We start from the raw sequence: 27,060 nt of genomic DNA, 5'->3' as shown, positions 1-27,060 counted from the left end.
GTATACCTCAGCTTCCGTGGTGTGTGTGTGTGTGTGTGTGTGTGTGTGTGTGTGTATCATACTCCCGATGATGGCAAAAACCTACACAAAATTTTGAAAACCACAAAAATGGGGAACTATTTTGATGATATTCATCTAATCTTAAAACGAAATTATGTCAAAGAATTATAGTTTGATTATGTTAAATACAGTCTATATTACTATCCTATATTTTTATCTCAGTTTTTACTTTCCTTCTAAATATGAGATCTTTCTATTCAAAGGTTTTCTGGAATTATGATTTAAAGACAAGGAAATAAGAAATACATATAGTTTATAGGGTGTTAAGTGACAGACATGGAAATCTACTTCAGGAAATTAAAATGGCAACTTGGAGGAATTAGTGTTTCTTTTAAACTAGGTTTATTAAGAAATATAAATTGTCTCATTCACATCAATTACATGATATTTAAAAATATTAGAAAGTTTGTAGTTTAAAATTGACTTATAGAAAAGGTTTGTTCAGTTTTTCACCAACAGTCTGGAATGCTAACCAGAGGATAAAATATAAAACACATTATCTATTTTTAATATAATGTTATCAGCCCCTTTATTGTATTCTTACTTATTATACAGTTTTTTAAAAATATTTTTTGTTTGGTTGGTTGATTTTTTTGTTTTGGTCCTTTAAAAAATGTTGATGCCATTTTCACAGAGAGAAAAAAAAAAAAGCATAGACCAGAGGGAGAAAAAAGATGTTGAACAAATGTTAGTGGAAAATTACTTAGGACACTTTCTTGGTTTTAAAATTGAAGTTGACATCTTTGAGTTGTAAAGTTTTTTTGTTTGTTTTGTTTTGTTTTTTGTTTTGTGTTATTTAAATTGAAATCTCTAAGATTTTAGGAAAACAATTGAAGTCAGGAAATGATCCTGAATGTGTAAAGATAAAATATGGGGAAAAGGATGAAAAGAGAATAACGGAGAAATTTCAACAAATGTCTTTGTTCCACAGCAACATCTTTTCTGTTTTGCAAATGTCTTTGCAGGTGCGTTTCCTATCTTGCTTTTTTGGTTAAGAAAGAATGTTTATCATTTTCTGAATTTACCAGCAACTGGTGTGTGCTGAGGGCTCATTTATTTCTTACAAAATGTCGCTAACCCACTCCTGTCCTCTTAAATTTAAAACAGCTGCTACCCACTGGCAGGATCTAAATCTTAACAGAGACAGAATTCCAGATTCTCTGTATGCCTGTATTACACTATTGTTAATAATAATCTCTGTCCATCAAGGTAACAAGAGCACAAGGTGTGTCTATGCACATCATTTCTCTCAAGTATATAAAAAGCTAAGGCTTTTATTTTGTTAATAAAAACTCATGATTTAATTAAAAAAGAAACCTCTGATTGTTGCTGCCATTTGAAGTCCTATAATTTAGTTTTGCTTGAAGCACTGTATCTTTCAATGTTGTTTCCTTTCTCTGCAGTTATTATTTTTTAATATTATCTTTGAACTAGAGTGGCTTATTTCCTGAGAGAAAAGAGCAGAGGGGTCCAAGCTAAAGGTTAAAAGGCAAAGCAAATTTGGAAAAAGAAACATATTTTTAAATTTTTTGTTTATAAATTTATAATTTTATTTTTGGAAGACATTTCATAATTTAGAATTTGTAATCCTCTCCCCATTTATTTGTAGAGACAGCTCCAACTTTTTCAATGAATGCTTCACTGCTGAAAATATGAATTTTGACATAATCATTAAATACCTGATTTTTCAAAGATACACAGCTTTTTTTTTTCATTTTTTTACTTGTTTTTACATTATCTTACCAAAAAGAATAATTTTGTTTTTTCCTCCTAGATTTTTCCTGCAGAACTGTTCAATTTCTATAAAGGTAGGTTCATCTGTTTTGGAAAATGCTAAAGCTTATTTTCATTTATAAGATAAATCACTGAAAGAGACAGTGAAGAATTCAAAAGGTACTTCATGTTCTACCAGAGTGAAATCCAAATCATTCTTCTCCACAGTGGATTCATGGTTTCCTGCAAGATAAGATCTCATCCTGTTAAAGACTTTATCTCTGAAGAAAAGAGAACATAATTTCTCAAGGGAACTCTAGTATCATAATTCATAAAATCAAATATATCAATAAGCACAGCTCTTATTTTAAAATAGTCATCCAAGTCTCTGGAAACTAGAGTTTAATGCATTGATGTTACATTGTAATATGCTATAATAATATAAATACATAAATCAGAACAAACAGTTGTTTAATTATTAAAAAGTTTTCATTCTCGTGAATAAAATTAAAATGCCAGTAATCCTTAATTAATACATTTAGAATCCCTTCCTTAGTGATGAGAATTAACTTTGCAATTTAATTTGACACTTCACCGTGTGAAAAAGAAAGATAAAAAATAAGCCTCTTGGGAAAGGAAGGAAAATTTCCAGTCTCTAACCAGCCAATCCAATTTAATCAGCTCTTTCTCCACCCTTCTCTCTTTCTTTCTCTTCCCTCCTCCCACCCACTGAAAGCATTGGTGTTTCTACCTCAAGCCTTTCCCAGTCCCCCCCCTTTTTTTTTTAATAAACAGAACTAACTTTAAAGATCTGTGGTTTGAATTTCATTTCATCTTGAAGTGTTTGCCTGGATTTGTTTCCAGCCAGTATGGTAGTCCAGAATCTTAAAAAGATTGAAAAAATATATAGCCTCTATTAAAGATGAAACATGACCGTCTAGATATAAGACACATGAACCAAATATGGCAAAAATTTCCAAATATTTAATACCTTTTTACAGTGCCTCACTTAAAAAAATGTATTGAAAATCTATCCACGATGGCATGAGACCCTGAATTCAGTCCCTGCCTAGAGAAGTTCACAATTTAGGATGAGAGTCAGATAGGCAAACAAGTATGTTTCAATATTAGATAGCAAATTCTTACATAAAGAGTTTTATGGTGTTGTGAGGAAAAAATACGAAGGCTTCCCAGAGGAGGTGACATCTGATCCAAGGCAGAACAGAAGGATAAGCAGAAGGTGGGAAATTTATCGTTGGCAGAGAGAAGTCCACATGCAAAGAAGTGAGCAATGGGGAATTGGGGGATATAAATATATAAAACTGTCTGAAGGACAGAGTCAATGGTGGCAGAGGAAGTTGAGGAGAGAAAGATAAATTGGAGCCAACCTATGAAAGCCTTTGTATGTCCTGGAGGCTAAGGACTTTAAGCAGAGAAATGACATAATCAGCTTTAAGATGCTAAGAGTTCAGGCTCTCTGAGAAATTGTCACACAAGGCCTGAGATTCGCATGCAGCAATTTATACAGGGAATAATTTTGGGAACAGTACCTGTAAGAGAGTAAAAGGGAAGAGGCCCGGGAAAGGGGGAAGTTGGGCCTCGATGCAGATGCATCAGAGGCTGCAACTGATCCCATGGAGCCACAGTGGCTATTCAGAGTTGTCCTACCTTGAAGCCAAGGCCTCCACTGAGAATCACTGAGCACAAACTGACCCCAGGAACGAGGGATAGCCTTGGGCAAGGCTGATTCCTGCAGATGAGAGCCATTCCTGGAGAGGGACACAGCTGTGAGCCATCACCAACCAACATGTCCAGAATCTGGAACAAATGTCTCCATTCAGAGGAGGGATCTGAGCAATGTGTCATAGAATCCACTACAGAGAGAGACTTTATGGTTTTTTGCTGTTCTTGGTGGTGGTGGTGGTTTATTTTTTTAGCCTAAACCTTACCATAGTGAGAAGGATGGCCTTGAGTGAGGAAAGGTTAGTTAGGAAGAGTTCAGATTGAATTTTGTGGGGGGAAAAAAAGATAATGTCAGACATGATGCCAAAGGTACTATGGTAATTCAGTTGGGGAAAGATAGCTGTCACATAAATGGCACTGCAACCACCTGAAACAAAAGCAAAAATGAACTTTTGGGACTTGATCAAGATAAAAAGATAAAAACCTTCTGCACAGCAAAAGAAACAACCAACAGAACTAAAAGGCAGCCTATGGAATGGGAGAAGATATTTGTAAATGACATATCTGATAAAGGGTTAGTATCCAACATCTATAAAGAACTTATCAAACTCCCTCGGTCAGCAATCCAGTTAAGAAATGGGACAAGGCATGAATAGACACTTTTCCAAAGAAGACACCCAGATGGCTAACAGACACATGAAAAAATGCTCAACAGCACTCATCATCAGGAAAATACAAATCAAAACCATGATGAGATACTATCTCACACCTATTGGAATGGCTAAAATTAAAAACACAAGAAACAACAGGTGTTGGTGAGGATGTGAAGAAAGGGGGAACCTCTGGAAATGTTGGGAATGCAAACTGGTGCAGCCACTCTGGAGAATAGTATAAAGAGTCCTCAAAAAGTTAAAAATACAACTACTCTATGACTCAGCAATTGTAGTACTAGGTATTTACCCAAAGGGATGCATGCACCCCAATGCTTATAGAAACATTATTTGCAATAACCAAACTGTAGACAGAGCCCAAATGTCCATCGACTGATGAGTGGATAAAGAAGATGTGTGTGCTCTCTCTCTCTCTCTATATATATATTCATATATATATATATATGTATATATATATATATATAAAAGAATGAAATCTTGCCATCTGCAATGATGTGGGTGGAGCTAGAGAGTATTATGTTAAGTGAAATAAGTCAGTCAGAGAAAGACAAATACCATATGACTTCACTCATATGTGGAATTTAAAGAACAAAACAAATGAACATATGGGGAAGGGGAAAAGAGAAAAAGGACAGAGGGAACAAACCGTAAGAGACCTATAGAGAACAAACTGAGGGTTGATGGAGGGTGGTGGGTGGGGAATGGGCCCAATGGGTGATGCATATTGAGGAGCGCATTTGTGATGAGCACTTGGTGTTTTATGTAACTGATGCATCCCTGAATTCTACTCCAGAAACTAACACTGCGCTCTATGCTAACTAAAATTTAAATAATAATAAAAAAGAAACTGGTCTACTTTACATGACAAGAGTAATATATTTCCAATTTAAAAAGAAGTAATATATGCTTTAGAAGTAATATATGAAAAGAAAATTCAAAGCAACTTAGTGTAGAATGGATGTCTCTTTTCCTGCATGTTTTTGGTGTATATATAAGTAAAAATGTGGTTAGGTGCCCATTCAATCGGATAGATATGGCAGGAATGAAAATTTTAAAGTGAAAAAATTATTTTTGCTTCTATAAGTAAGAAGATACTGATAGCAAGGAAAATCTCTAGTTAGGAAGGGCGCCTGGGTGGCTTGGTGGGTTAGGCCTCTGCCTTTGGCTCAGGTTATGATCTCAGGGTCCTGGGATCGAGCCCCAAGTTGGACTCTCCGCTTGGTGGGGAGCCTGCTTCCCTTCCTCTCACTCTGCCTGCCTCTCTGCCTATGTGTGATCTCTGTCTGTCAAATAAATAAATCTTAAAAAAAAAAAAAGAAAGGAGTATACTTGACATTTTTGTCAACTGTAAGACTCAGAAACCACAAATATTTTTCTGAGTTTCGCCATCTTTACCTGGGGTTCTTCAGGTATCATCCTAAATTTCTACTGACATCACCTCTCTGTTTTGTATTCACTCTAAAGGGTGGCTTTGTAGTTATAATCAGATAATAATTAGAGCACGAGAACAATGTAAGACAATAAAGTATTGTTTAAATATAAGGCATTTTCCTGCACATATATGAGCTTTTGTCACATCTACAATTTTGGTCCATGAGATTTGAGTCATAAGAACCATCATATGTCTTTAATTCTTCTAAATTAAATCCAATCTGATTTAACTTCCATACTAGAGAGGTTGAAAATGCTTGCTATCTCTCTCTCTCTCTGTCTTCCTGGCTCCTATTCCTTCTCTCAGGGTTGTACACAAACCCAGAAACGATGGGGAAGAGCCTCAGATCTTCAGTGCCTGGTGGCTGCCACTTCTGGTCATCCTGGCCCAGGGGTTTCTGTCATCCATTCACAGTTATGAAGCCTCATGCCTCTGCATCATGCTTGGCCTCAGGACCCTCTATATAGAATCCCAGACTGAGGTCTAGCTTCCCTGGCACACATACTCTTAAGTGAGCCCCTGACAGAACCTACAACTGGTGTGAATCCCCTCTCAACAACCCCATTCTCAGCCCCCAACTATCTGTCTTCTTCCACCTTTGCAGATGTTTTCCACGTATGGATCCTGGACCAGTGGCACCTGAGGACTGTTTTTCATTTTATAGTTTGTCAGGCAACTCTAATGTGTAACCAGGGTTTAAAATCATTGTTATAGATTTAAGAACGATGATGATGACAGAGATGTTGAGAATATTCATAATATAAATACATTTTAAGTATTTAAACGGTTATAGTCCAGTACAAATAGGTTTTAAGGGAATTTAGAAGAGAAATCGATTTATCAGTCTCTTCATTTGCTGAGAAAAGCTTCTTTGAAAAAGTGGGATTTGAGGAGTACTAGCTGCAGAATATTCTGGAGCTTCTCCTTCCTGCATGCTGAGGGATTACTGGAGCTAGGCTGCCATCTTGGACTGTGAGATGACTGGGAATGTAGGTCATGCATGACTGAACAACAAGATAGAAAGAACCTGAGTTGCTGACATTTGACGTGGGCAAACTGGCCCTTGGACCACATATATCCAGACATTTTTTACACATGAAAGAAATAAGCCAATCCCATTTAAGCCTGTTATCTTGGGGTTTTTCTGTCATTTGCAACCAAGGTCAACAGCTGTACCTACTACATGTCTAAACAAGAGAATCTCACCAAAATAACAAACTGATGAATTACTCATATTCTATATAACCTCAGAGCTTAAAGTATAATGTAAAAGTGACTGTGACTACCGTTTGCGGTATAGAACAAAACACAAACCTGATAATTAATAGATATGCACTTCCCTTCTCCCATGTGTCACAAGAGAACTGTGAGGCCCGGGAAAGAAAGTTGCATGCTGGGTAAGTGTGTATTCTGTGAGTCAATCAATACAACAGTCACACATGCCAGGCCATACTGTGAACCCGACTGTGTATTTTGCATTTCAATTTCTCTTAAATATTTTTCTCTTTTGTTTACACACCAAAAAGCAATACAGTATTGGAAAATCCCTAATGCACAAGATTATTTCTTCTCTAGAAGAAAGATATAAAAATTGTGAAAACTCTATTTATAAAGGAAAAATGTGACTATTGACTATCATTAATTCGCTTACAGCATTACCAAATTTCTGGGCAAAGCTGTTCATTTTTAGGTTTTATGATCCTTCTTAAGCTAGAGACTTAAATGATTAAGCCCTTTACTTTCAAGATCCGTCATAAACCCAAGTGTCTTTAGGGGCCAAGTGGGTAGGTTAAATAGTCCCCACGTGGGGTTATGGGAAAATGGGGAACATCTGTGCCTCTGAACCAGGCAGCTTCACTCCAGTGATGAATGCCCTGGGTGAATGGGCAGCCAACATCATTGGAGCTTCTGACTTTTTGGAAGAAGTCAAATGCTTGCTTTTAAAATGTGCTATCTCCTGATAGTCAAGTTAAAAACGTAAAAACATAAATCAAAGAATTTGGTGAGCTGAATATCATCTCCAGTTTAAAGTCTAAACACAACTGGATCTGCGTTTGCCAAATCAGATTTTAAAATATTGTTTTGATTTGGCCTTAGTATAACTGCTTTAATTGGTTAAAAATTGTGTAAGCCCAACATAAAGGGTATGTAATAAATGGCAATTTGTCAAGTGGAGAAGAGACGTGCTGAATTAATTGCCCAGGGGACTGTCACATACCTTTAATGCCAGATAGAACTTAACTAGGACAAAACTCAGAGGAAGTTGTGACTTCATTTTCCTAGGCTAGTGAGGTCTTAGGGATAGCCACAAATTTTGGTGATAACAGTCTATGACTTTTGTCTCCTAGACTGCACCTACCTGTCATACTGTCAGGGAGATGACATTCCTTCTTCAACTGATTGCGAGAAGTCTGTCAAATGTTTTTTATGTGCCAGGAGCTACATTAGGTGCTAAGGACGCAAAGTTGAATAAATCCCTATCGTCTTCAAAGAATTCACAGCTTCGTGGGGGAGAAAAAAGCACATACAAATGTAATACAACACACTTTTTGTTACTAAACTGAAGATGCCGGCAACTATAAGATGCACCATTTGTTTTTGTACCTCTAAGAAAAAATTAATAGTTGTCAAGATTAAAGGTTTCATTGGAGAATACTCCGCTTTAGATTCAAGCAAGCGCTCAGTTAATGTTGGCAGTTATTAGCAGAGGTAATTAATGATAGAACTTGAACTTGAAGAAAGAGTAGATCTTTTCCAAGAGATAAGGGAGAAAATAGAGTCCAGGGAGGAAGAACAGAATACACAAAGATGCAGAGACCTGTTTCTGGAACATTCTGCCTGCTGGTTGTGCCGTAGTAGGTGAGGTTTTTTCCTTGAGTAATTGTAAATCTTTTTGACACCCTCTTCTTTCTCCTGCATCTTCCTCCCCTACCTTTCAATCCCAACACACACACAAAGACACACACACACACACACACACACACACACACACACACACACACGCAGCTTGATTTTTTCAACTTTATACTCAAAAGCATGCACCTGGCCCTGTACTCAATCATGAACTTGGCTCCTGAGAGCAATGACACTAGTTACTTGTCTTCCATTTCCCTCCTCACTCCCCCATTCCACCCTCTTGTTGTTGGGGGAAGCCTTTGTCCAACATCTTTTGTTTAAGAGGATTAATTGCCAGCTCCCAGTGCCTGTCAGTTTCTTTCAGGGAACTTCATGCAAATAAGGCTCCAGGTGGCCTGCCCTGATTTCCCAGAGTTCCCCCAGGGTAACACTCTATTAGGACATTCACTACAAATAACATTTATTGAGCCCATTAAAGGCTCAGAAAGTTACTGGACTTGCACAAAACTACCCATTTAACAACAGAGCTGACCCTGATCAGTGTTTTGCTATGAAATGCTTGCATCGTCATTCTGAATGTTTTTTCTCCTTAAGAATTTTTCTTCTCAGTACTATTTCTATTAACACAATGCCTCCTTTTAAAAAAACAGCTAGCATCTTGAGTAAGAAATCTAGCCAGTCTTTAAATTTGAGTTCATCTGTCCATTCACTCCTCCCTCCACACACAGTTCTTGAGTCTCAACTTATGGTATGTATGTTCAGCTTCAAGCAGAGGATTTGAGGTTGAACAAGACCAACATTGTTCCTACCCTCACAGAGCTTACAGTCTAGCAGAGAAGGGAATGAAAATAATTTTCATACTTTGCAAACTCTGTGCCAGCAGACCTGTGAAAGATTATGTGGTTCTTAATCACACATATTTCTATAGCTTTCCAATCTTTGTCTCCGGTCTTCCTTCCACCAAGCTCCTTATCTCTGCCCCTTTTTCAGAACCATCTCTCTTTAATTCTGTGTAACTCTTGGCTTCTCGATGCTTACTATACTGTCAAGTTATTAGTATACTTTTGTGTTTGTGCTGGAGTTAGGAGCCTTTCTGGGTGTAAGAATGACCTCATCATTTGTCTTGATTGCCTGGAAAGAGACCTCTCAGACCAGACCTTGGAGCTGAGACTGATGCAAGGGGGTTACAGAGTTGGATTTGGTTTCTCTTGGTCTTGATTCTGAAGGAAGAAATATGCATAGAAGTCAGGCAAGGGGTGGTTGTAATAGTGTTTTTCACACTTTTTTCATTGAGACCCATAGGAAGAACTACATCAGCATAGCAACAAATGTGTGTGTGTTCTGAAACAACGGTTTCCCCTAATTTATGCTTTTGGAAAAATTACCCTTATCACATGTGATACAGTCTGATATTTTATATTTTGGATTCTGATGAGTGTTTCTCAGGGTGGTAATCTATTAATGGTCACAAAATCAACTCAGTGGGTTATGATGAGCACCTTAAACAATGATATAGGAGTATCCATGCAAAGACAGGCTGTGGAATAGTGAAGAAGATACCCATGGTATCAGTCTTTGGGAGCTAGAATTTATAGATCTTGGACCTTCTGAGTCTGTTTCTTACATTGTTACATGAAACTTCATATAGATCAGTGGTTATGGCTGTGGATTCTGGAGTATGGATTTAAATCTTGACTTTGCTACTTAGAGGCTGCAGGATGTGACATACTTAGCATTGGGAACCACGCTTGTCTTGTGTATCAAATGGAGATAATGGCAGCATTTATCTCATCCAGTTGCAAGGATTAATGAGATAATGCAGGGTTGGGTACGTATAAAACTCAGTAAATATTAGCCATTGTATTTCTATCTTTTATTTTTCTCTAGTAGTACAGTTAAGGTTTTCTCAGTTTGCAGTGTAGGACCAAGGGAAGAGTTCTGAAGTAGAGTGCTCTGGGGGCTAACTTGCTCAGGCGCAGCAGATTTTAAAGTGAAAGAACCACCAGTGGAGACTGAAACCCCAAGGGCCAGAGTGGAAGCCCTTAGTCCCTCCGGTGCTAACCACTGAATGTCTGGGGTTTTATTTTCTTAAAGTAAGAAGTTCTTCTTAGAGTTCCTCTCTCTAATATCAACACACTTTTGACCCTAGCTCCTGGCTACTTTTTTTTTTTTTTTTCCTGGCTACTTATTTAGATCAGATTCCAGTTTGTCACAGGAACTTGACAGAATCTGAATGTGTATATTCCCACAAATTTGACATTCGCTGAAGTTCCTCTTTGTTTGGGTACCCTTTCTGCTTGTCATTCTTTTCTTGACCACAGTACTTCTTTCCTGCATCTAGCAATATAGGAAGTGGGAAGTGTTTGTTTTTGTTTTAAATCTTGGGGTAGCAAGGGAAAAAACATATTAAATAATAAGACATTTGTCTTCTTTCCCCCCACCCAGCTTATTGAAGATATTTGTCTTCTTTCTTGTGTTCCTGTCTCCAGCACAAGCTCAAAAGTATACTAGTAATTTACCAGTATAGTAAACACCCAGAAACCAAACCATCTTAGAGAAGCAAATATACTCTGTGTTAAAAACGTTTAATGAACTTGATGTATACTTCTTAAAAACGTGAGATGACATTTACTTGTGAAACACTCCCATATATCTAGAATCTCAAGAGAATTACGACTTTTGGCATGATACACATAAAACATTTTATAGGTATGTTAACAAATGTATAATTTAAAGTTTTCTAAAAGTTGTTGTTTTAAAAAGAAAAATATATCATTTTTTAAAAATATGTAGCACTTTTAAAATGTGCTAACTTTTCTATAACTCTGCTCCACAGAAAAACACTTTACTCTTAAATTATTTACACATTTCTTACATCATTTGATAATAAAGATCTTGTATAATAGTATATTAACATAAATATATGAATACTACCCAAATCAGAAACTTTTCAAAACTTTAGATTTTTCCTGAATAATACACATACTTATTTTTAATCCGCTTAGATGTCAAGAGTTAAAGACTAATATTCTCCTGTAATCACTCGTTCCTATGAAAATACTACAATATTTTCAATGAGAGTGTAAACAAACCATTGTTTCAAGTTTTATTTATACTGGAGCTGCCTGGCAAAATCCCATGCCTGATCTAACAATTTGTCGTGATTCCAAATACGTTTTTAAAAGAGATTATTGCCATCTTCAACATTTCCTCCTTAGGGTCTATTTCCAAGGCCTGTTTTTCCTATTATTTTCCCCCCAAGACTGATTTGCGTGGGCCACTTTTAACCGAAACGTTTATTTTTTTCCCTGCTTCTGTGAGTAATGTAGGAATCCTATAAGCCAGAAATAATCTCTTACTATATCGGCGTTAGTTCTTCGAGCCTTCATTTTCCCTTCTGCTGAGCTATCTTTTAACACCAGAATTCGTCTTCGGTAAGAGCATAAAGAAGAGCAGAGACCCAGGGCACAGGAAGGCATCATCACGTGAGTGGGAGGTGGTGGAAAGTTCACACTGGCCAAAAAGTGTACGTATTTATTTACACAGACCACCGTTTGTTAAATTTAATAGAGGTGAACGGTAGCCTCCAAGCAGCTTCACTAAGCCCAAACGGAAAATCCAGTAGGAAGGATACACTAAAATTTCCTAGCGGGCGCCGGGACAGGGCGGGGCAGGGGGCGCCTGCTGGAGCTCCGAGCGGGAGCCGGAAGGGCGGACTCGAGGGGAGGGGTCTAGCCGGCGTGGGCGGGGCGGAGCCGAGACAGGTCCGGTTGGGGCGGAACCGGGGGCGGAGCCAGGGACGGGGCCGGATGGTAGCGAGGAACCGTGGTAGAGCTGACTCCTCCCGCCCGAGGGCTTGCAGGCACCTGGTGGGGAGCAAATGGTTGTTTCCACACGTGGAGAACTTTTAATGAACACGTGAGGGAAAGGAGGCAATGTCTGCGGAAAATCTACCTCACAACCCTGGCGTCCGACTCCAGCTCCCTGGGCGACAGCTTGTTTGCTGCGCTCCCGAGGGTGGGGGAGATGGTGGGGAAGGGGTGCATGCCTACGCCCCCTTACATTGGCGCCCCCGCCACAGGCTTTCGGCGAAAGTCTCTCAAGCAGTCCCCGCCCTAGAAGGCGGCCACGCAGCCCGGGTGCGCCTGCGCCTAGCGCCACAAGGTGGGGGGCGGGGCCGCTGAGGAAAGGGGCGTCTCTCCCGTCGTCGCGCACGGGGCGGAGCCGTGGGGGTGGTGCGGCCCGGCGCCCAGCGGCCTGACCTCCCTGAACGCCGGGTCCCGTGACGTCACCTCGCCGTGACGCGCACGCTGTAGGAAAACTGTAAGTTTCTGAGGATTCCTGCAGCTCTCTGGGCCTGCGGGTCTCGCCCTGCTGCTCGCATTCCCGGTGTCGGTGGTGGCTGCGGGCGTTTGATTCTTGGGCGATCGGGGAGCCGCCGAACGTGGTGAAGGGACAGGTGCCCGCCCAGAGTGGGAGCGCGCCCTCTGGGGCGGGCGGGACCGGGAGTGCGAGGAAGCGAGGCCGCGCCCCGCGGGGGCAGGCCCGCACTTCTCCCCTGGGGCAGAGAGGGCTCTAGGGGCTGGCGAGCGAGGACAGGGAAGAAACGGGGAAAGTCCAAAGGGGAGCGACCCCCTTTTTTCCTCTTCTTTGATGAAGGGGCTTAGTTTCCCCCTCAGCCCTGGAGTTTGACGTGAAGTCTGGAATGGAGGGTTTCTTCAGACACTCCACATCTAGGCTTTCTTTGGGATCCTGCAAGTGACCAGATCGCTGAGGACAAGCTGTAAAGATAACCACCTGCTGCCTCAGTTTCCTTTTTGTGTAAAATGGAAGTGACGCAACCTCTGGCCTAGTTGTCATTCTCACAGAACTGGGAACATTGTGAGAGCATATGAGGTAACACAAGCATGTAAACTTGCTAAGTGAAAGCTCAGAAAGATAATCGTTATTCTGAGAATGTGCTGGCCAATGGCCATTTAACCAAGGTCTTGTAGGTAGGGATCTTTATCACAGTTTGCCCCCTCAACCCCCTCGCACCCACCCCCCCATCTGATCATGGACAACACTTGAGTCTGATGGGCAACCTGAACTGTTGTCACTGAACTCTGTGGAACAGGGATCAAGAAGTGACTGGTGCCCTTATCCCAGTGTTCTTGACAAGTATGAAGTCTCCTTGGCTGGGTTTTTCAGAGAAAGGTTTTATCATGTTGGAACTAGTACGTTATACTCAACATGGATACACTTAGTTATAGGGGTTGTTTCTGTGTGGACTTGGAATATCCCATTGTCCTATCTGACTTTGAATGTTTTGGCTTGCTAAGGGTTAGTACATTATTGAGGAGTGAGTACTCTAATACTTCTCAAATTTAGAGGTAAGTATTTGTTAGGAAGTTTGAAGGGAAGACTGTTGTACACATCTCAGAGAGTATTTATTCCAGGGATTGAGGTTACATTTCTGTAAAGTCAGTTTATCCTTCTTTGAGAAGCCTTAGAATTAGAAAGCAGCGGTGCTAATTTTGGTTCTACCAGCTAATAGTTTTGTGTCCAAAGACAAGTCACCCAAATTTGGGATTTCCTTTTTTTTTCGTCTAAATTGGGAGATGATGGTGTATTTGCTGTTGCTTTTTCAAGGATCAAAGGAGATCACAAGTTTTAAGAACAAAAGACTAGGGGCGCCTGGGTGGCTCAGTGGGTTAGGCCGCTGCCTTCGGCTCAGGTCATGATCCCAGGTCCTGGGTTCAAGCCCCACATCGGGCTTTCTGCTCGGCAGGGAGCCTGCTTCCTCCTCTCTCTCTGCCTGCCTCTCTGCCTACTTGTGATTTCTCTCTGTCAAATAAATAAATAAAATCTTAAAAAAAAAAAAAAAAAAAGAACAAAAGACTAAGTATGGTCCTGTTATTAAGAAATTCCCATAGGGGGCTCCTGGGTGGCTCAGTGGGTTAAGCCGCTGCCTTCGGCTCAGGTCATGATCTCAGGGTCCTGGGATCAAGTCCCGCATCGGGCTCTCTGCTCGGCAGGGAGCCTGCTTCCCTCCCTCTCTCTCTCTCTCTGTCTGCCTCTCTGTCTACTTGTGATCTCTCTCTGTCAAATAAATAAATAAAATCTTAAAAAAAAAAAAAAAGAAATTCCCATAGGTCTCCTAGCCTGGATAAGAGGTATTTTTATTCAGAAGTCAGGTTCTGAGTCAGAACCAGAAATAGAGCAGCAAACAAGATAGTCCCTAACCTGGTGGAGCTCCTTTTCCAGTGACTAGGCTACAAAGATTAAGTACATAATATTATTTCAGAGTGACTAAGTACAGTGAGGTAAAGGAAGATAAAGGAATGACAGTGGGGAAAAAAGGTAGGTTGTTTTAGATATGGTCTATAAGGGAAGACCTTTCAAAAAAGGTGACAGTTGAATCAACTGAAGTGAGAGGAAGAGCCTGAGGTAAGAACATTTCAGGCAAGGATTATTAGAGCAGTCAGCACTTATGTGGAGCTTACTAATACGTGAGGCAGTCTTCTAAACACTAAATTTTTATACCGACCTTATGCTGTAAGTACTAATACCTCCATTTTTATAGAAGAAGAAACTGACACACAGGAAGCATTGCTCAAGATTGTACAGCTAAAATGTGATAGAGACAGTATACAAATTTGGGCAATCTGGCTTCAGAGTCTCTGCCCCAGATGACAGTCCTGTAGAACAGGAGCAACAAAGAAGCAATGGTCTGAGGGGGAAGCTAGCCTGAGGTGGCCAAGGCAAAGCAAGGTGTTTAGATTACTGCAAGGGAGAGGGAAAGTGGTGGCAGATGATGTTGGAGAACCAGGCCAGATTATGGGGGCTATGGTGAAGTAAAGTTGTGATTCTAGGTGTGATAGAAAACCACTGGAAGTTTTATATCAAAGAAATAGCATTTGATTTTACTTTTATTGGTTGCAGAATTAACTTGAAGGTCATGGAGTGGGGGAGGGTATCAAAAATGGGGAGGTAGGAAGTGTGGCTCTATTTTGAAGGAGAGCTGCTGCTGTCTTGGCCTTGGAGAAGTAGTTGCAGAGATGATAGTAAATGGTCAAATTCATGACAAAATTTGAGGGTAGAGCTACTGGTGTGGATTTACTAAACTGGAGAGTGAGGAAAAGGAAGTCATGACTTCCTAGGTTTTAGGCTGGAACAACTGGGAGAACAGTAGTGCTATTGACTGAGCAGGTGGAAAGGGATTTGGTGAGAAAATCATGAATTCTGTTTTGGACGAGTTTTAGATGCCTCGTAGGACATAGTAATACTAGAGCTAGTAGTAATAATAAGCACTTTGTAGGCATAAACTGTACTGGGCAGGGTTTTAAGCATTCTTAGGTGTATTAATTAATTTAATCCTTACAACGGTTGCATGTGCTAGGGCCCATTATAATCCCCATTTTGCAAATGAGAACACAGAGGCACAGAGAGGTTGAAAGTGACCCAGCTTGCGAGTGACGGAACCAGGATTCAAAACCCAGCAGTCTGGCTTTAGAGTCCCCACAATCAATGTCTGTAACAACCTGTAAGTCAACTTGTTGAGTAGGCAGTTGGATATATGAATATGGAACTCAGGGGAATGGTCAGAGCTGGAGACTCACATATATATTTCTGAAGAGAAAGCCTGGTTTTATTCCTCACCTAAACCTTGGTTAGCAGTGGAGAAAAAGAACATGGGCAGTTGGGCTGTGCTGACTGGACTTTAATTCAGTTCACATAGCCAATATCCAATATCCCCCTTCCATGAAGTTCTGTGAATGTGAGGTCTGTATCTTTTACTTCTCTGTCTCTAGTTCTTAATCCAGTGCCTGCCGTGTAGTAGCTGTTAGGGATGACTTTATATGTGGGACATTTGGTTAAGTTTTGGGAGTTCAGGGATGAATAATACATAGCACTCTCCTTGGAGGAGCAGTCTGAGGAAAAACCAGTGGGAATAAAACCAGAGTAGACCAAATGCATAAAAGCATGCTGATCATTTCATTCTGACCTTTGCAGCCCCCTCCACCCTATATACTGGAGGGATGGGGCATGAAGGGGTCAAAGGAGCAAAGAATGCCTAACCAATTGCACAGTGAATTTGAGACTCCCCAAGAGTCCTCTTCAACAAAAGAATTACTCATAATCTTGCATATTTTACTGTATTTGCATTAGCTTTATTTGGCAACGATATAATTTTTACCAAATGAAATAAATTCTGATATTTTAGTATCATTGTGGAGTGATGAGATTTTCCAGTTCTATTACCTCAGTGTTGACAGGATTTACTAGTGAAATAAGGGAGTTGGCTTGAAATGTTGCCACTTGCATAATACAGAGTGATGGAGGGTCTGTGTGAGGTATTTAGGCAGGTTTCCACTGGTTTAAATGTATCACGCCAAAGTTCCATATGTTGGAGTAAGCTTCAGTTTCTCTGCTGCTCATCTCTCTAACACTGAGCTATTTTTTTTGTCATAGAAAGGGGATCTGGTGGTCATAGGTGGAGTTATAGATGACCTCTCCCATCTGGAACATTGTAGAACATGGAAACTAGAACAATATGCACAAAAATTTGTGTTTTACTTCTGTACATCTCTTTAAGAGTATACTCTAATGTCAATACATTTGTCATAATTTTATTACTTCCTAACGTATTTCAAATTTGAACCATTAAAACATTTTATAGAATGACACCATTGTAGATTTTGTGATTAATTTCAGAGTTTTTTTTTTATAATATATAAAATATATTGTTTAGCTTTTTTAGCTGTCAGTGGGATAGCTGATATGAATAACCAAATCCACCATCACTCTAAATTGGAACCTTCCACAAATAGAAATGCAGAAATGTGCCATTTCATTTTGCAGTTCACAGAACCTTAAGTCCCCTACCATGGCTTCCCTAAGTTTACTAGGGTTGAAATGGATTAGTATTTCTTTATCTACAGTTGCAGCTAGCTTTCCCAGGAATATCAGATATTCATATATAGTATAAAGTATCATGAAGGGGCTCCTGATTGCTCAGGCTTTGTCATTTTTTAAGTTCAGGCTTAGTGAGGGCATTGTTTGATCATTGCTTAATTGTGCTAGAACGCTCCCAGCAGGGCAGGCATAATGGTTAAGTCTTCCTGTTTGAAGACAGGAACCCATCTTTCTAACACTGACCGTTCTAGATAACTTGTAAAATCCAAATTCTTTTAAAAATCTATATTTACATGAACAAATTTAGAAACTACTGGTTAAGAATACAAATGCAAGTGTCTGGAAATTGTTTCTTTTAGAAAATTATTTATCTCGTCCACTGATGACATGTAGTGGACACTAAATATTTTTTAATTTTTGTAGTTTTTTTTTCATCTTGTTGTTTCTATTAGTCTATTCTGTTATTACCTTCAACTCATATATGTATGTGTGTATATATATGTGTGTATATAGTGTGTATGTATATATACACATTATATGTATATATACATATATACACACACACAGAGTGCACTTGCAGTAAGAGCTAAATATACTAGTTTGTGTGCTTTTCTTTAGCATTGTAAATGTTTAAATATATTTAAATAATGTAAACACTTAAGTGTCACTTAAATTTGATCCATTTGATACATGGTTACTTAGAAATTAAGATCTTGAAGCTTGATTTTTTTTCCCACATAAATAATGACTATTAATTAGTAAGACTGGGTGGAGACTAAGCTTTAGTGACAGATTAACCAAATTATTATCCCAAAAGAACATGCAAGAAGAAAATTCTTAGAGAGGTTTAAGCAAAAACTACATGGTGATGGAAGGGATATGTTAACCATAACTCCCTACCATAGCTATAATTCTTAAATATTACTATCCTACAGACAGCATTCTTTTCTTTGGTCCCAGCAAAGGTGCTAGCTTGAAGCTGCATTCTACATAAATGTGATATAAATACTGGAATATATGGAACTATGGATTTACCTCAGTGGTTCTCACTGGGGATGATTTTGTTCCTTCCCCCAAGTCACTCTGGAGATATTTGGCAAATGTCTAGAGACAGTTTTGGTTATTACAACTATGTGTGAGGGCATTGTACCTGTCATGTAGTCGGTGGAGGCCAGGGATATTCTTAAATATCCTGTAACGCACAAGACAGCCCAACAAAAAAAATTATCCAGTTCAAAATGTCAGTACTGCTGTTACTGAGAAACCCTGCAGTATGTAACTTTTTCCTTCCTTACTATTTTTTTTTTTGTTTTGTTTTTTAATGTTTTAGAGGTTGAGGCAGTAGTTGTAAGTGGCAAATACCTGACTTGAACAAAAGATTGTGTTCATCTGCTTTTAGTTTGTTGAAGAGCTGAGCCAATTTGGTTCATTTATTGCAAGGAAAATAGTTTTTGTACCTAATAGCCTTGAATTTTTTTGGTTGCCAATATGTCTAGTGTTTTTGGTTTGGTATTTAGCTATGAATATTTTTTCTATATAAAATTAATTTAATTTGGGCATTATACAATTCTGGGTTGTAACAGGTTTGCTAGTATAAATCTCGTTCATATATTGAATTAACTATCTCACAGTTACATGGTTGTTTATATATTTCAGAAATACTTTCACATTAATTTTTATATGTGATTTTCATGAACACCCCATGGAATGTGTAGGACATGCATTATCCTCACTACTTGCCAGATGGGGAAACAGACTTAGATCAAAATGACTTGCTATATATATTATAGCAAGTTAGGGACAAAAGCAAATCTAGGACTCTGCGAGGTTTTGATGCTTAGGACATTTTTAAAGTTACTAGTTGTCTCATTTGATCTTCCTGTCTTATGAAAACTAGGAATTTACTTAAGATCACCTAACTCATAATAAAGTTTTGACTATTTTTACTGACCTGTGCTGCCTCTAATAAAGAAATTTGACAGTTTCTGGATAAATTCACCAAATCCATTCTTAACCTAACTAAGTAGGTCTCTTGACACTGTAAGGGAGGAAAAAGTCTCCATCATCTTTGGGTCTCAGTCTGGGCCCAAGTAGTAAACTAATACTAGACAGATTAGCAGTAGAAAAACATACAAACTTTATTAAACTTATACAGGGGAACCTTCATCAAGACCCAAAGAAGTAACCAGAACAGGAAGCTTTTACACATTTTAGGCAAAGAAACAATAAATTTGTGAAGAACTGACAGGATCCAGAAGAGTCTGGGCTAGGGGTAGTAAATGGTGAAGAAGTAAGGAGGGAGATAAGGATTAGTTTAATAAGATTTCTTTGTACAGGTTTCTCTGCTCCCAGTTCCCTATCTCTGGTGGTAAGAATGTCTGCTTTCCTCCTGGTACAAGGGAGGATACCTTTCACAGGGTAGTTTATCTTTTACTTTCAAGACCAAAAAAAAAAAGGAGAGTCAGAGTGTCCTTGCACCTGCTGTTTCTTACGTACCTTTGATTCAAAATAATCAAAAGGTCAAAATGGCATATTTGGGGGTGACTACAACACCTAGTCAGATGTTCATATTGTCACTTGAATAAGTTGGTAATTCAGTGTTTGTACTGTGCTTGGAGTTGAGTGGGATCTTTACTGAGTTTTGATAAAGCATAAGGTAGTGCTGCTTGCTATGTAGAATTTATTTTTTGAGCACACTCAGGTCCAAAAGCAGTGTGAAGAGATGGCTCTCAGCTGTATTTGAGTGTACTTGGGTGAAGTAACCTACTTGGCATGATTCACTTTGCCATTCTGATAGAGGGATTTAGATTTAGAATAGGATTTCCATTCATTCTGATCTTTAAATTAGAAACCATATTATTCTCTTTAGCCCTTGCCATCTTTTAGTCACATTTGAGGCTCTCTTACTTTCCAGAAGAATATCTACTCAAATATTTGATGAGTTATTATTTCGTTTGAAGATTATTTGATGATATTCAGTTTTTGGTGTGAGTTTCAGTGATTGGAAGAAAAATTTTAATTCCCAGAAGTGAAATTGCTGGGGCATATGGGAGTTTTAGTTTTCTTTTTTGGGGGGATCTCCACACTGTTTTCCACAGTGGCTGCATCATTTTACATTCCCAGCAGCGGTGCACAAGGGTTCCCCTTTCTTTTCTCCATAGTCTTGCCAACATTTGTTACCTCTTGTGTGTTTGATGATAGCCATTCTAACTGGTATGAGGTGGTATCTCATGGTTTTGCTCTGCATTTCTCTAATGACGAGTGATATTGAGCACCTTTTCATGTTCCTGTTGGCCATCTGTATGTCTTCTGGAAAAATGTTTATTCTGATCCTCTGCCCATTTTTAAAATCAGCCTGTTTGTTTTAATGAATTGTAGTTGATACACAGTGTTAAATTAGTTCAGGTATACAAAGATAGTGATTCCTCAGCTCTGTATATTGTGCTGTGCTCACAGCAAGTGTCACCATATAAAGCTATTATAATATCTTGACAATATTCCTCATGCTTTCTCTTTCATCCCATAACTGGAAGCTTGTACCTTCCATTCCCCTTCACCCATTTTTACCTATCCCCGCACCTCCTCCCTTGTGACAAACAACAGTTCTGTATTTTTAGGTCTGTAATTGGAAATTTTAATGTTTTCTGTAGAATAGAATAGAATAGGCTGGATGTGAACAATTGATAGTATGAAACTGTGGGTCTGGGATTAAGAAGGGAAGGAAAAAGACCTTTGTTAGTGCATTTGTATATTGGGCCATGAAGGATTATAATTATATTTAAAAAGTGAAGATTTTCAACTTTCCATACAACTAGCTTAGCATAAAAATATTTTTCTTACTTCCATGAAGAAAAATGCTATATCCAGGTTAACATAATATTTATAGCATTATTGAGGGGAGAGACCACCATTAAGTGTAACTGAAACAGAGCTGGATTTCATACTTGCTAAGGAAGGGAGAGCTATGCTTGCAGAGCAGAATCCTCGAAACAGGCAGAGATGTACTTAGATAGGGTTTTGAAGAAGCATGGAGTTTTAAGATTGGCTTACTTTCAGTGAGACAATTTAGGGATTGGCCAACTTTAAACTTGGACTTTAGGAACTGGCTGGCATTGAGAAGCAAGGGTACAGAAGCAAGGCAGTTACTGATCGGCTGACTTTCTCAGCTGAGAGCTTAAGTGGAAATGTTGACTAGAGTTTAAGGATTGATAGATTGGGAAATATTTAAAACTGGTTCTGTGGTTACTTGTTCCCAGCTTGGAATAGAGCCAAAGAATAATCTTTTCCTTTCTTGAAACTGGAGAATAGGTACTTTTATTTTCCATTGAAATTTATGTCAAACATTTATATTAGCAGTTGAGCTAATATACACTTCTGATTTTGCTTTTCTTCTGAAACTTTTAAAAAAAGAAATGAGTGCTGTGAATATCATTTGTTTTCTATCTACCAGTCACAGGATTATATGTTATTTGGAACCCAGGCTGCTTCAAGGATTATTTTTATATATAGTTAAAAAGGTAATATGTTATTTATGGAAATACTTTAATGTTTTAAACACTTTGGTGAAAGCTGTTACTTTTATGTCTATTTTTCTCTCTTGTGGGAGTGTGTTGTATCATATGTCTGCCAAAAGCAGTCTTGATGGATGTTGAATTATAGATCCAAAAGTTTATTGTTTTTGCTGTTGTTAGAGATACATCTAGAAGTGATGACTTTTTGAAAGTTAATTAAGGATTATTCTTATCAGCATTTTAGAAGGTTAATGATTATAGTGTATGTCTTTTGTATAAGGTAGGCTGAATTATTTTAGTATCTTTGAATTATTTTACCACAATTATAGTACCATTTTTATAAAGTATTTTGTTTTAATTCTTATTTTACAATATTTTTATTTAGAATGAAATAAAGAGGTTTTTACGACGGTTTACTGGAACTCTGACAAAAAGTAGATATTTTTCTAAAGTGATCTCTCACATGATATTTTAGTTTTAAAAATGTTTTCCTTCGAGATGCTAAGATAAACTCAGAGGGCATTCTTTATATTAGAAGTTAGAGAAGGCAAAATTAGTTTTTGGTATATTTTCTTTGTTGTATTGAAGTCTTATTAAAAATACCTTCTATTTACATATGAAATAAACTCATAGTACTTAAAAAAAAGAATGGGTAACAGGTATTGTCATGTTTATATGCAGCCGGTTTCCTTTCCTAACCTATAGCTTGTGCTATCCCTCTCTATCCTCTAGACAAGTATTATTAAATGTGATAAAGCTACATTTATGACTTGGATAAAACATTTTTATGTGAAAGCTCTTTGCAAATGCGAAGCCTAATTATTGTATTTGTTCACAGTCCACATTTCTGACCTGCTATGATAGTTAACCTTAAGAGCTTAATCTCAACCCAGTACTAAAATTAATATTGTTTATGAAGCACTGTTGTTTAATTACTAAATGATACTCAAACATTTTTATCCTCAACATTTACATTTTATAAATTTATACTAAATAGGTACTTAGATTTTCTATGAAAAAGATGTCTTTGATACCTGAATGTGGTTACTGGGATTACTTATGTGCTATTATTTATGTGTATGAAATAATGGACTTGAAATGTGGTTTTTCTCTGTGCATATGCAGTAAATAGTTGGGCTTTTATTGTCCAGTGATATGATCAAAAAAAAATCCTGAGTTAAATGATCTTCTGTCGTAACAGGAAAAAAAAATTATCTGTTAATATAACGGGTATAAAATGGTATCTCATAGTTTTATTTTGCATTTCTTTCATAAGCAGAGAGGTTGAGTTTCTCTTCATTTACTTGTTAGCCATATGGATTTCACTGTTAGTTGTCATATTTAGCAAATAAAAATACAGGACAACCTGTTGAATTTAAATATTAGATAAACAAATAAATATTGAATATAAGTATATACCCTTGCATTAGTTGGGATATGCTTATACTAAATATCTTTATTGCTTATCTTTAGTTCAAATTTAATGGGGCATTCTGTATTTTATTTTTACCTTCTGTAAATTATCTGCTGCTGTCTATTACCAAATTTTTAATTTCAGTTCCTATCTTCTTGTTATCTTAAAGAGTTCTTGGCATATACTGGATATTAAATGCTTTTTAAAAATTTTTTTTTTGAGGTTGCGAACGTATTTTTCCAGTCTTCTGTATAGCTGTTAACTTTATAATGTTTTTTGTTTATTAATAGCCCTTACTTTTGATGGAATCAATTCTTTCAGTTCCATCAGAATTTTCCCATATTGTTAATACTTTTGAGATCTTAAGAAATCTTTTATCACTCCAAGATCCTAGATATATCATCCTACTTTTTACTTCATTAACTTCATAGTTTTACCTTTCACATTTAGGTCTTTTATACATTTGGTGTTTATTTTAAGGGAAGAGTATTAGGAAATGAAGTGAGAGAGTTAATGGAGGGAGCAGATTGCGTGGGGATTGTAGGCCATTGTAAGGACTTTGGTTTTTATGCTTAGTGAAAGAGGAAGCCAGTGGAGGTTTTAAACAGAGGGTACCACAGTCTGAAATCTGAAGTATGCTTTTAAAAAAATTTCCTGATGACTCTTGAGAATAGATTGTGTGAGGAATGGCAGAGACTGTTGTCACTTCTTCCCTGGTATCTAGGATATCCTTTTCTCTATTCGTATCTGAATCTCTCTTAGAGACTGTATTTTCCAACTTCCCCTGATTGTAGGAGATTGTCTATGTGATTAGGTTTGGGCCAATTAAATGTGAGCAAAAGTGATATGTGGAACTTCTGGGTTATTTTATTAAAGATGAGGTGCTAGTCCTGTTCTTTCTGTGCCATACCCCTACCCCCTACCCTGACTAGAAAAAAACAACTAGAATGACAACAGCTGCCTTGAATCCAGAGGTAGACATCCTGTGATGAGGATGGGAGAGCCATCGCTAGTCGGCCTAGGTCCCCAGATGACCTTGTGGGACAGAACCAACTACTGCTCACCCTCTCCTAAGCACCGGCCTATCTCTGTACTATTTCCAGGAAGAGAATAAACTTTCTTGTTTGAGCCACTGTATTTGTCATTGTTTTATCACAACAGCTTTCCCAATACCCAGTTTAGTGCCAAAATGGGTATCTGCAGTGGGGTGTTGCTGTAATAGCTAAAATGCATGGCACTGGCTGCGTGGTTGGCCAGCAGACAGTAGGCACCATGTTAGAGGCTGGAAAACTGGCGACCCTTGTTATGTTATAGCAAAACCCTTGCTGAAGCTGTCACTTCTGATAACTTGGAAGGGCATGGGTGTGTCTGTCCAGTTTATAGCTCCAGGAGAATGGTTAGACTGCTAATGTGAGAAGGCTCACATGAGTTGATTAGCTGCTTTAGCAAGGAAATCCAAGAGGGTGTCAAGTAAGAGAACAATTAGCTAGTTTGCACTTAGAGGTGGGAGGGGGTATAAATTTGCTAATGAAGTTCTGTGTGCCCATAGCCTATGCTTCGCACTGACTAAAAGGACAGTAATATGGGGTATTGCAGGGCTGGAAAAAGTAGTTTCTTTTTCCCAAACAGCAAGAGGTTAGATTTGTTTTTAGGAAACGTTGTCAGATTTTCTTGGCCAGAGAAAAGTGGAAGCCAGGCTAGGCAAGGATCATATTAAGGATTTATCTTGCCACCTGAACCAGTCACTTAAGCAAGGTAAAGCTCCAGTTACAAACACAAAGTCTCCGTAGGACAACAAAGGTTTATTTCTTACTTAATGACATGTCTGTGGCTCTGTTCCACCATCCTCTACCACTCTAAGCCAAAGGAATAGGCGTTTTGGGGACATTGCTGTTCTGTTTCAGAGGGAAGGGAGACATGGCAGAAGCAGTTGCTTGGAAGCGGCATGTGTTACTTTTGTTCATCTTTTATTGGCCAAAGCTAATTGAGTGGCTGAGCCTGAAATCATTCAGGCAGAAAGAACATTTTAGGTCACATGGCTTGTCCCGATGTGAGTGGGGTGTGGTGGTGGTATCATCCCACCGTGTGAATCAGATGCTCTCAAGTTAGCTAACTTGAAATCAAGGGAGAGAGGGATGCATCAGCTAATAATAGGAGGACAGAACTGACAAGCTTAGCATCTACCATCAGACTAAATTTTGAGTTGTGGTCACTTTCACGTGACACTGGCCTAAGACAAAGAGACCTGTAGAGGTTTTGAGAGGATTATATTGCCAGAGATGCCACAAGTTTAGCTTACCAAAACCTGTGACGGTTTGCCATTGTTTGACAACTAAAGCAATCTTTGGCCCCCAAACATGTGCCCCCAGGAAATAGGCTGTTAGTTCTTTCTGACCTCCTTGGGAGCACATACTTTCTTGTGTTCACTTCATATATTGCTGGAAAGGATAACAGAAGAAAGTATCTTCCAGAGACAAAGCCGGGTTCCAGCAGGCAAATGGACAAGGGAATCTGTCTTCTCCCTAAGCTCCCCCTGCCCCCCACTCCCGCCCCAGCACAGAACCTGAGTTTAACCAAGAATCTTGCTTCCCTGGTAGAGTGGGGACTCTCAGCATTCCTGTCCAGCGGTATTTAATCATTGGTAAGAATAGTATTTGCCATTCTTTTCAGAATGGAAAACTTAATTGCATTAATCTTATTTGTATTCTGTTGTACATTGGGTGTAATGGTGGTGGTAGAGAGCAAAGTTACTTGTCTCTTAGTTTGTAGGTCACTGGACAGGGGACAGGGACACAATTGGTATCTCTTGAAGAGTTGTGTATCACCCAGAGATCTTAGACTTTGAGCTGAATCCAATAACTGGTTGAGACTTCAAGTTATCCCTTTAGAAAAAGAGAGGAATGTTTCAGAGTGGGAAGAAGGATGCACTCCCACCTCTGATATTTGCTGTCACATAGCTCCGATTTCTGAGGCTCCTTGAAGCCAGAGGAGACCACATATCTTAAGTTTTGGCTATGGATGGGAGTGGAAGTGATGTGTGCACATCCCATTTGTATTAAAAATCAGCTGTCTGTCATATTCTTTTTGCCCTGCCCCCATGGATGACTTGTGGTTGAGCCAGCTACCATCCTACAGATAAGGGCAGTCCCCCAGGGAGAGTGGCAGGACAGGAGAGAAGGAACCTCAGTCCCCATGACCACTACATGAGAGAGAAGTGAACTCCTCTTTTGTTGGTGTCGCTACATTCCTGGTCTTGTTATAGCAGTTTAGCCTATATCTTGGTTAATACAGATGGTGGTGATGAAAACAGGAAACAAACACGGAGAATTCAATTTGGAATTGTTCTTAGTGTTTTTTTTCTCATGTGATACTTTTTGTTTATATATTCTTTTTGTGAAAGTTTATCTTTCAAATTGTCTAACAAAGAGTTTAGAAATAAACTCCTTTATTTGAACATCATTCCTGTTGTGATTTCCTTTATATTTCATATGCATAACATATTCTTGTAAAAATTTTGTATCCTGATATATCCATGTGCTGTCCATTTTCTTTGTTGCTGTAGAGTTCTTTCACTTATATAGTTATTATTGTCATTTAACATTTGGTTTTTACCATTCTTGTCCTTTTTTTTTTTTTTAAAGATTTTATTTATTTATTTGAGAGAGAGACAGTGAGAGAGAGCATGAGCGAGGAGAAGGTCAGAGAAAGAAGCAGACTCCCCGTGGAGCTGGGAGCCCGATGTGGGACTCTATCCTGGGACTCCAGGATCATGACCTGAGCCGAAGGCAGTCATCCAACCAACTGAGCCACCCAGGCGTCCCG

General features: G+C 38.7%; 2 protein-coding genes across 8 annotated transcripts in view; one reads left to right on the top strand and one right to left on the bottom strand.

The window, feature by feature from the left end:
- Window positions 1-2,082: 2,082 nt before the first annotated feature.
- Window positions 2,083-13,275, bottom strand: LOC125106836 (translation initiation factor IF-2-like). Its single transcript, XM_047741461.1, has 4 exons — window positions 13,048-13,275; window positions 11,775-12,990; window positions 7,919-8,043; window positions 2,083-3,883 (listed from the first exon to the last, which is right to left on the bottom strand). The coding sequence occupies exons 1-2, from the start codon at window positions 13,273-13,275 to the stop codon at window positions 12,061-12,063; spliced, it is 1,158 nt and encodes a 385-aa protein (XP_047597417.1). The 3' UTR covers window positions 2,083-3,883; window positions 7,919-8,043; window positions 11,775-12,060.
- Window positions 12,626-27,060, top strand: part of ZNF438 (zinc finger protein 438) — a 183,594-nt gene continuing 169,159 nt past the window's right edge. For 4 of the 7 annotated variants that reach the window (XM_047741120.1, XM_047741129.1, XM_047741133.1 and 1 more), the window contains exon 1: window positions 12,648-12,738. The gene's annotated coding sequence lies outside the window, so the exon portion shown is untranslated. Of the gene's footprint in view, window positions 12,739-22,209; window positions 22,259-27,060 lie in introns of all 7 variants that reach the window. The other 3 variants (XM_047741121.1, XM_047741122.1, XM_047741126.1) reach the window with 3 other exon arrangements.

The sequence above is a fragment of the Lutra lutra genome, chromosome 8 (genome assembly GCF_902655055.1).
Source record: "Lutra lutra chromosome 8, mLutLut1.2, whole genome shotgun sequence".
Taxonomy (NCBI): domain Eukaryota; kingdom Metazoa; phylum Chordata; class Mammalia; order Carnivora; family Mustelidae; genus Lutra; species Lutra lutra.
This window is presented reverse-complemented; position numbering and strand designations above follow the sequence as displayed.

Bases quoted from the DNA above. Each gene is read 5' to 3' on its own strand.
- LOC125106836 (XM_047741461.1), bottom strand. From the start codon at position 13,275: ATGACAACTAGGCCAGAGGTTGCGTCACTTCCATTTTACACAAAAAGG. The intron at 12,991-13,047 runs GTCGCTCCCCTT...GCCAGCCCCTAG, and splicing joins AAAGAAGAGGAAAAAAGGGG to AGCCCTCTCTGCCCCAGGGG.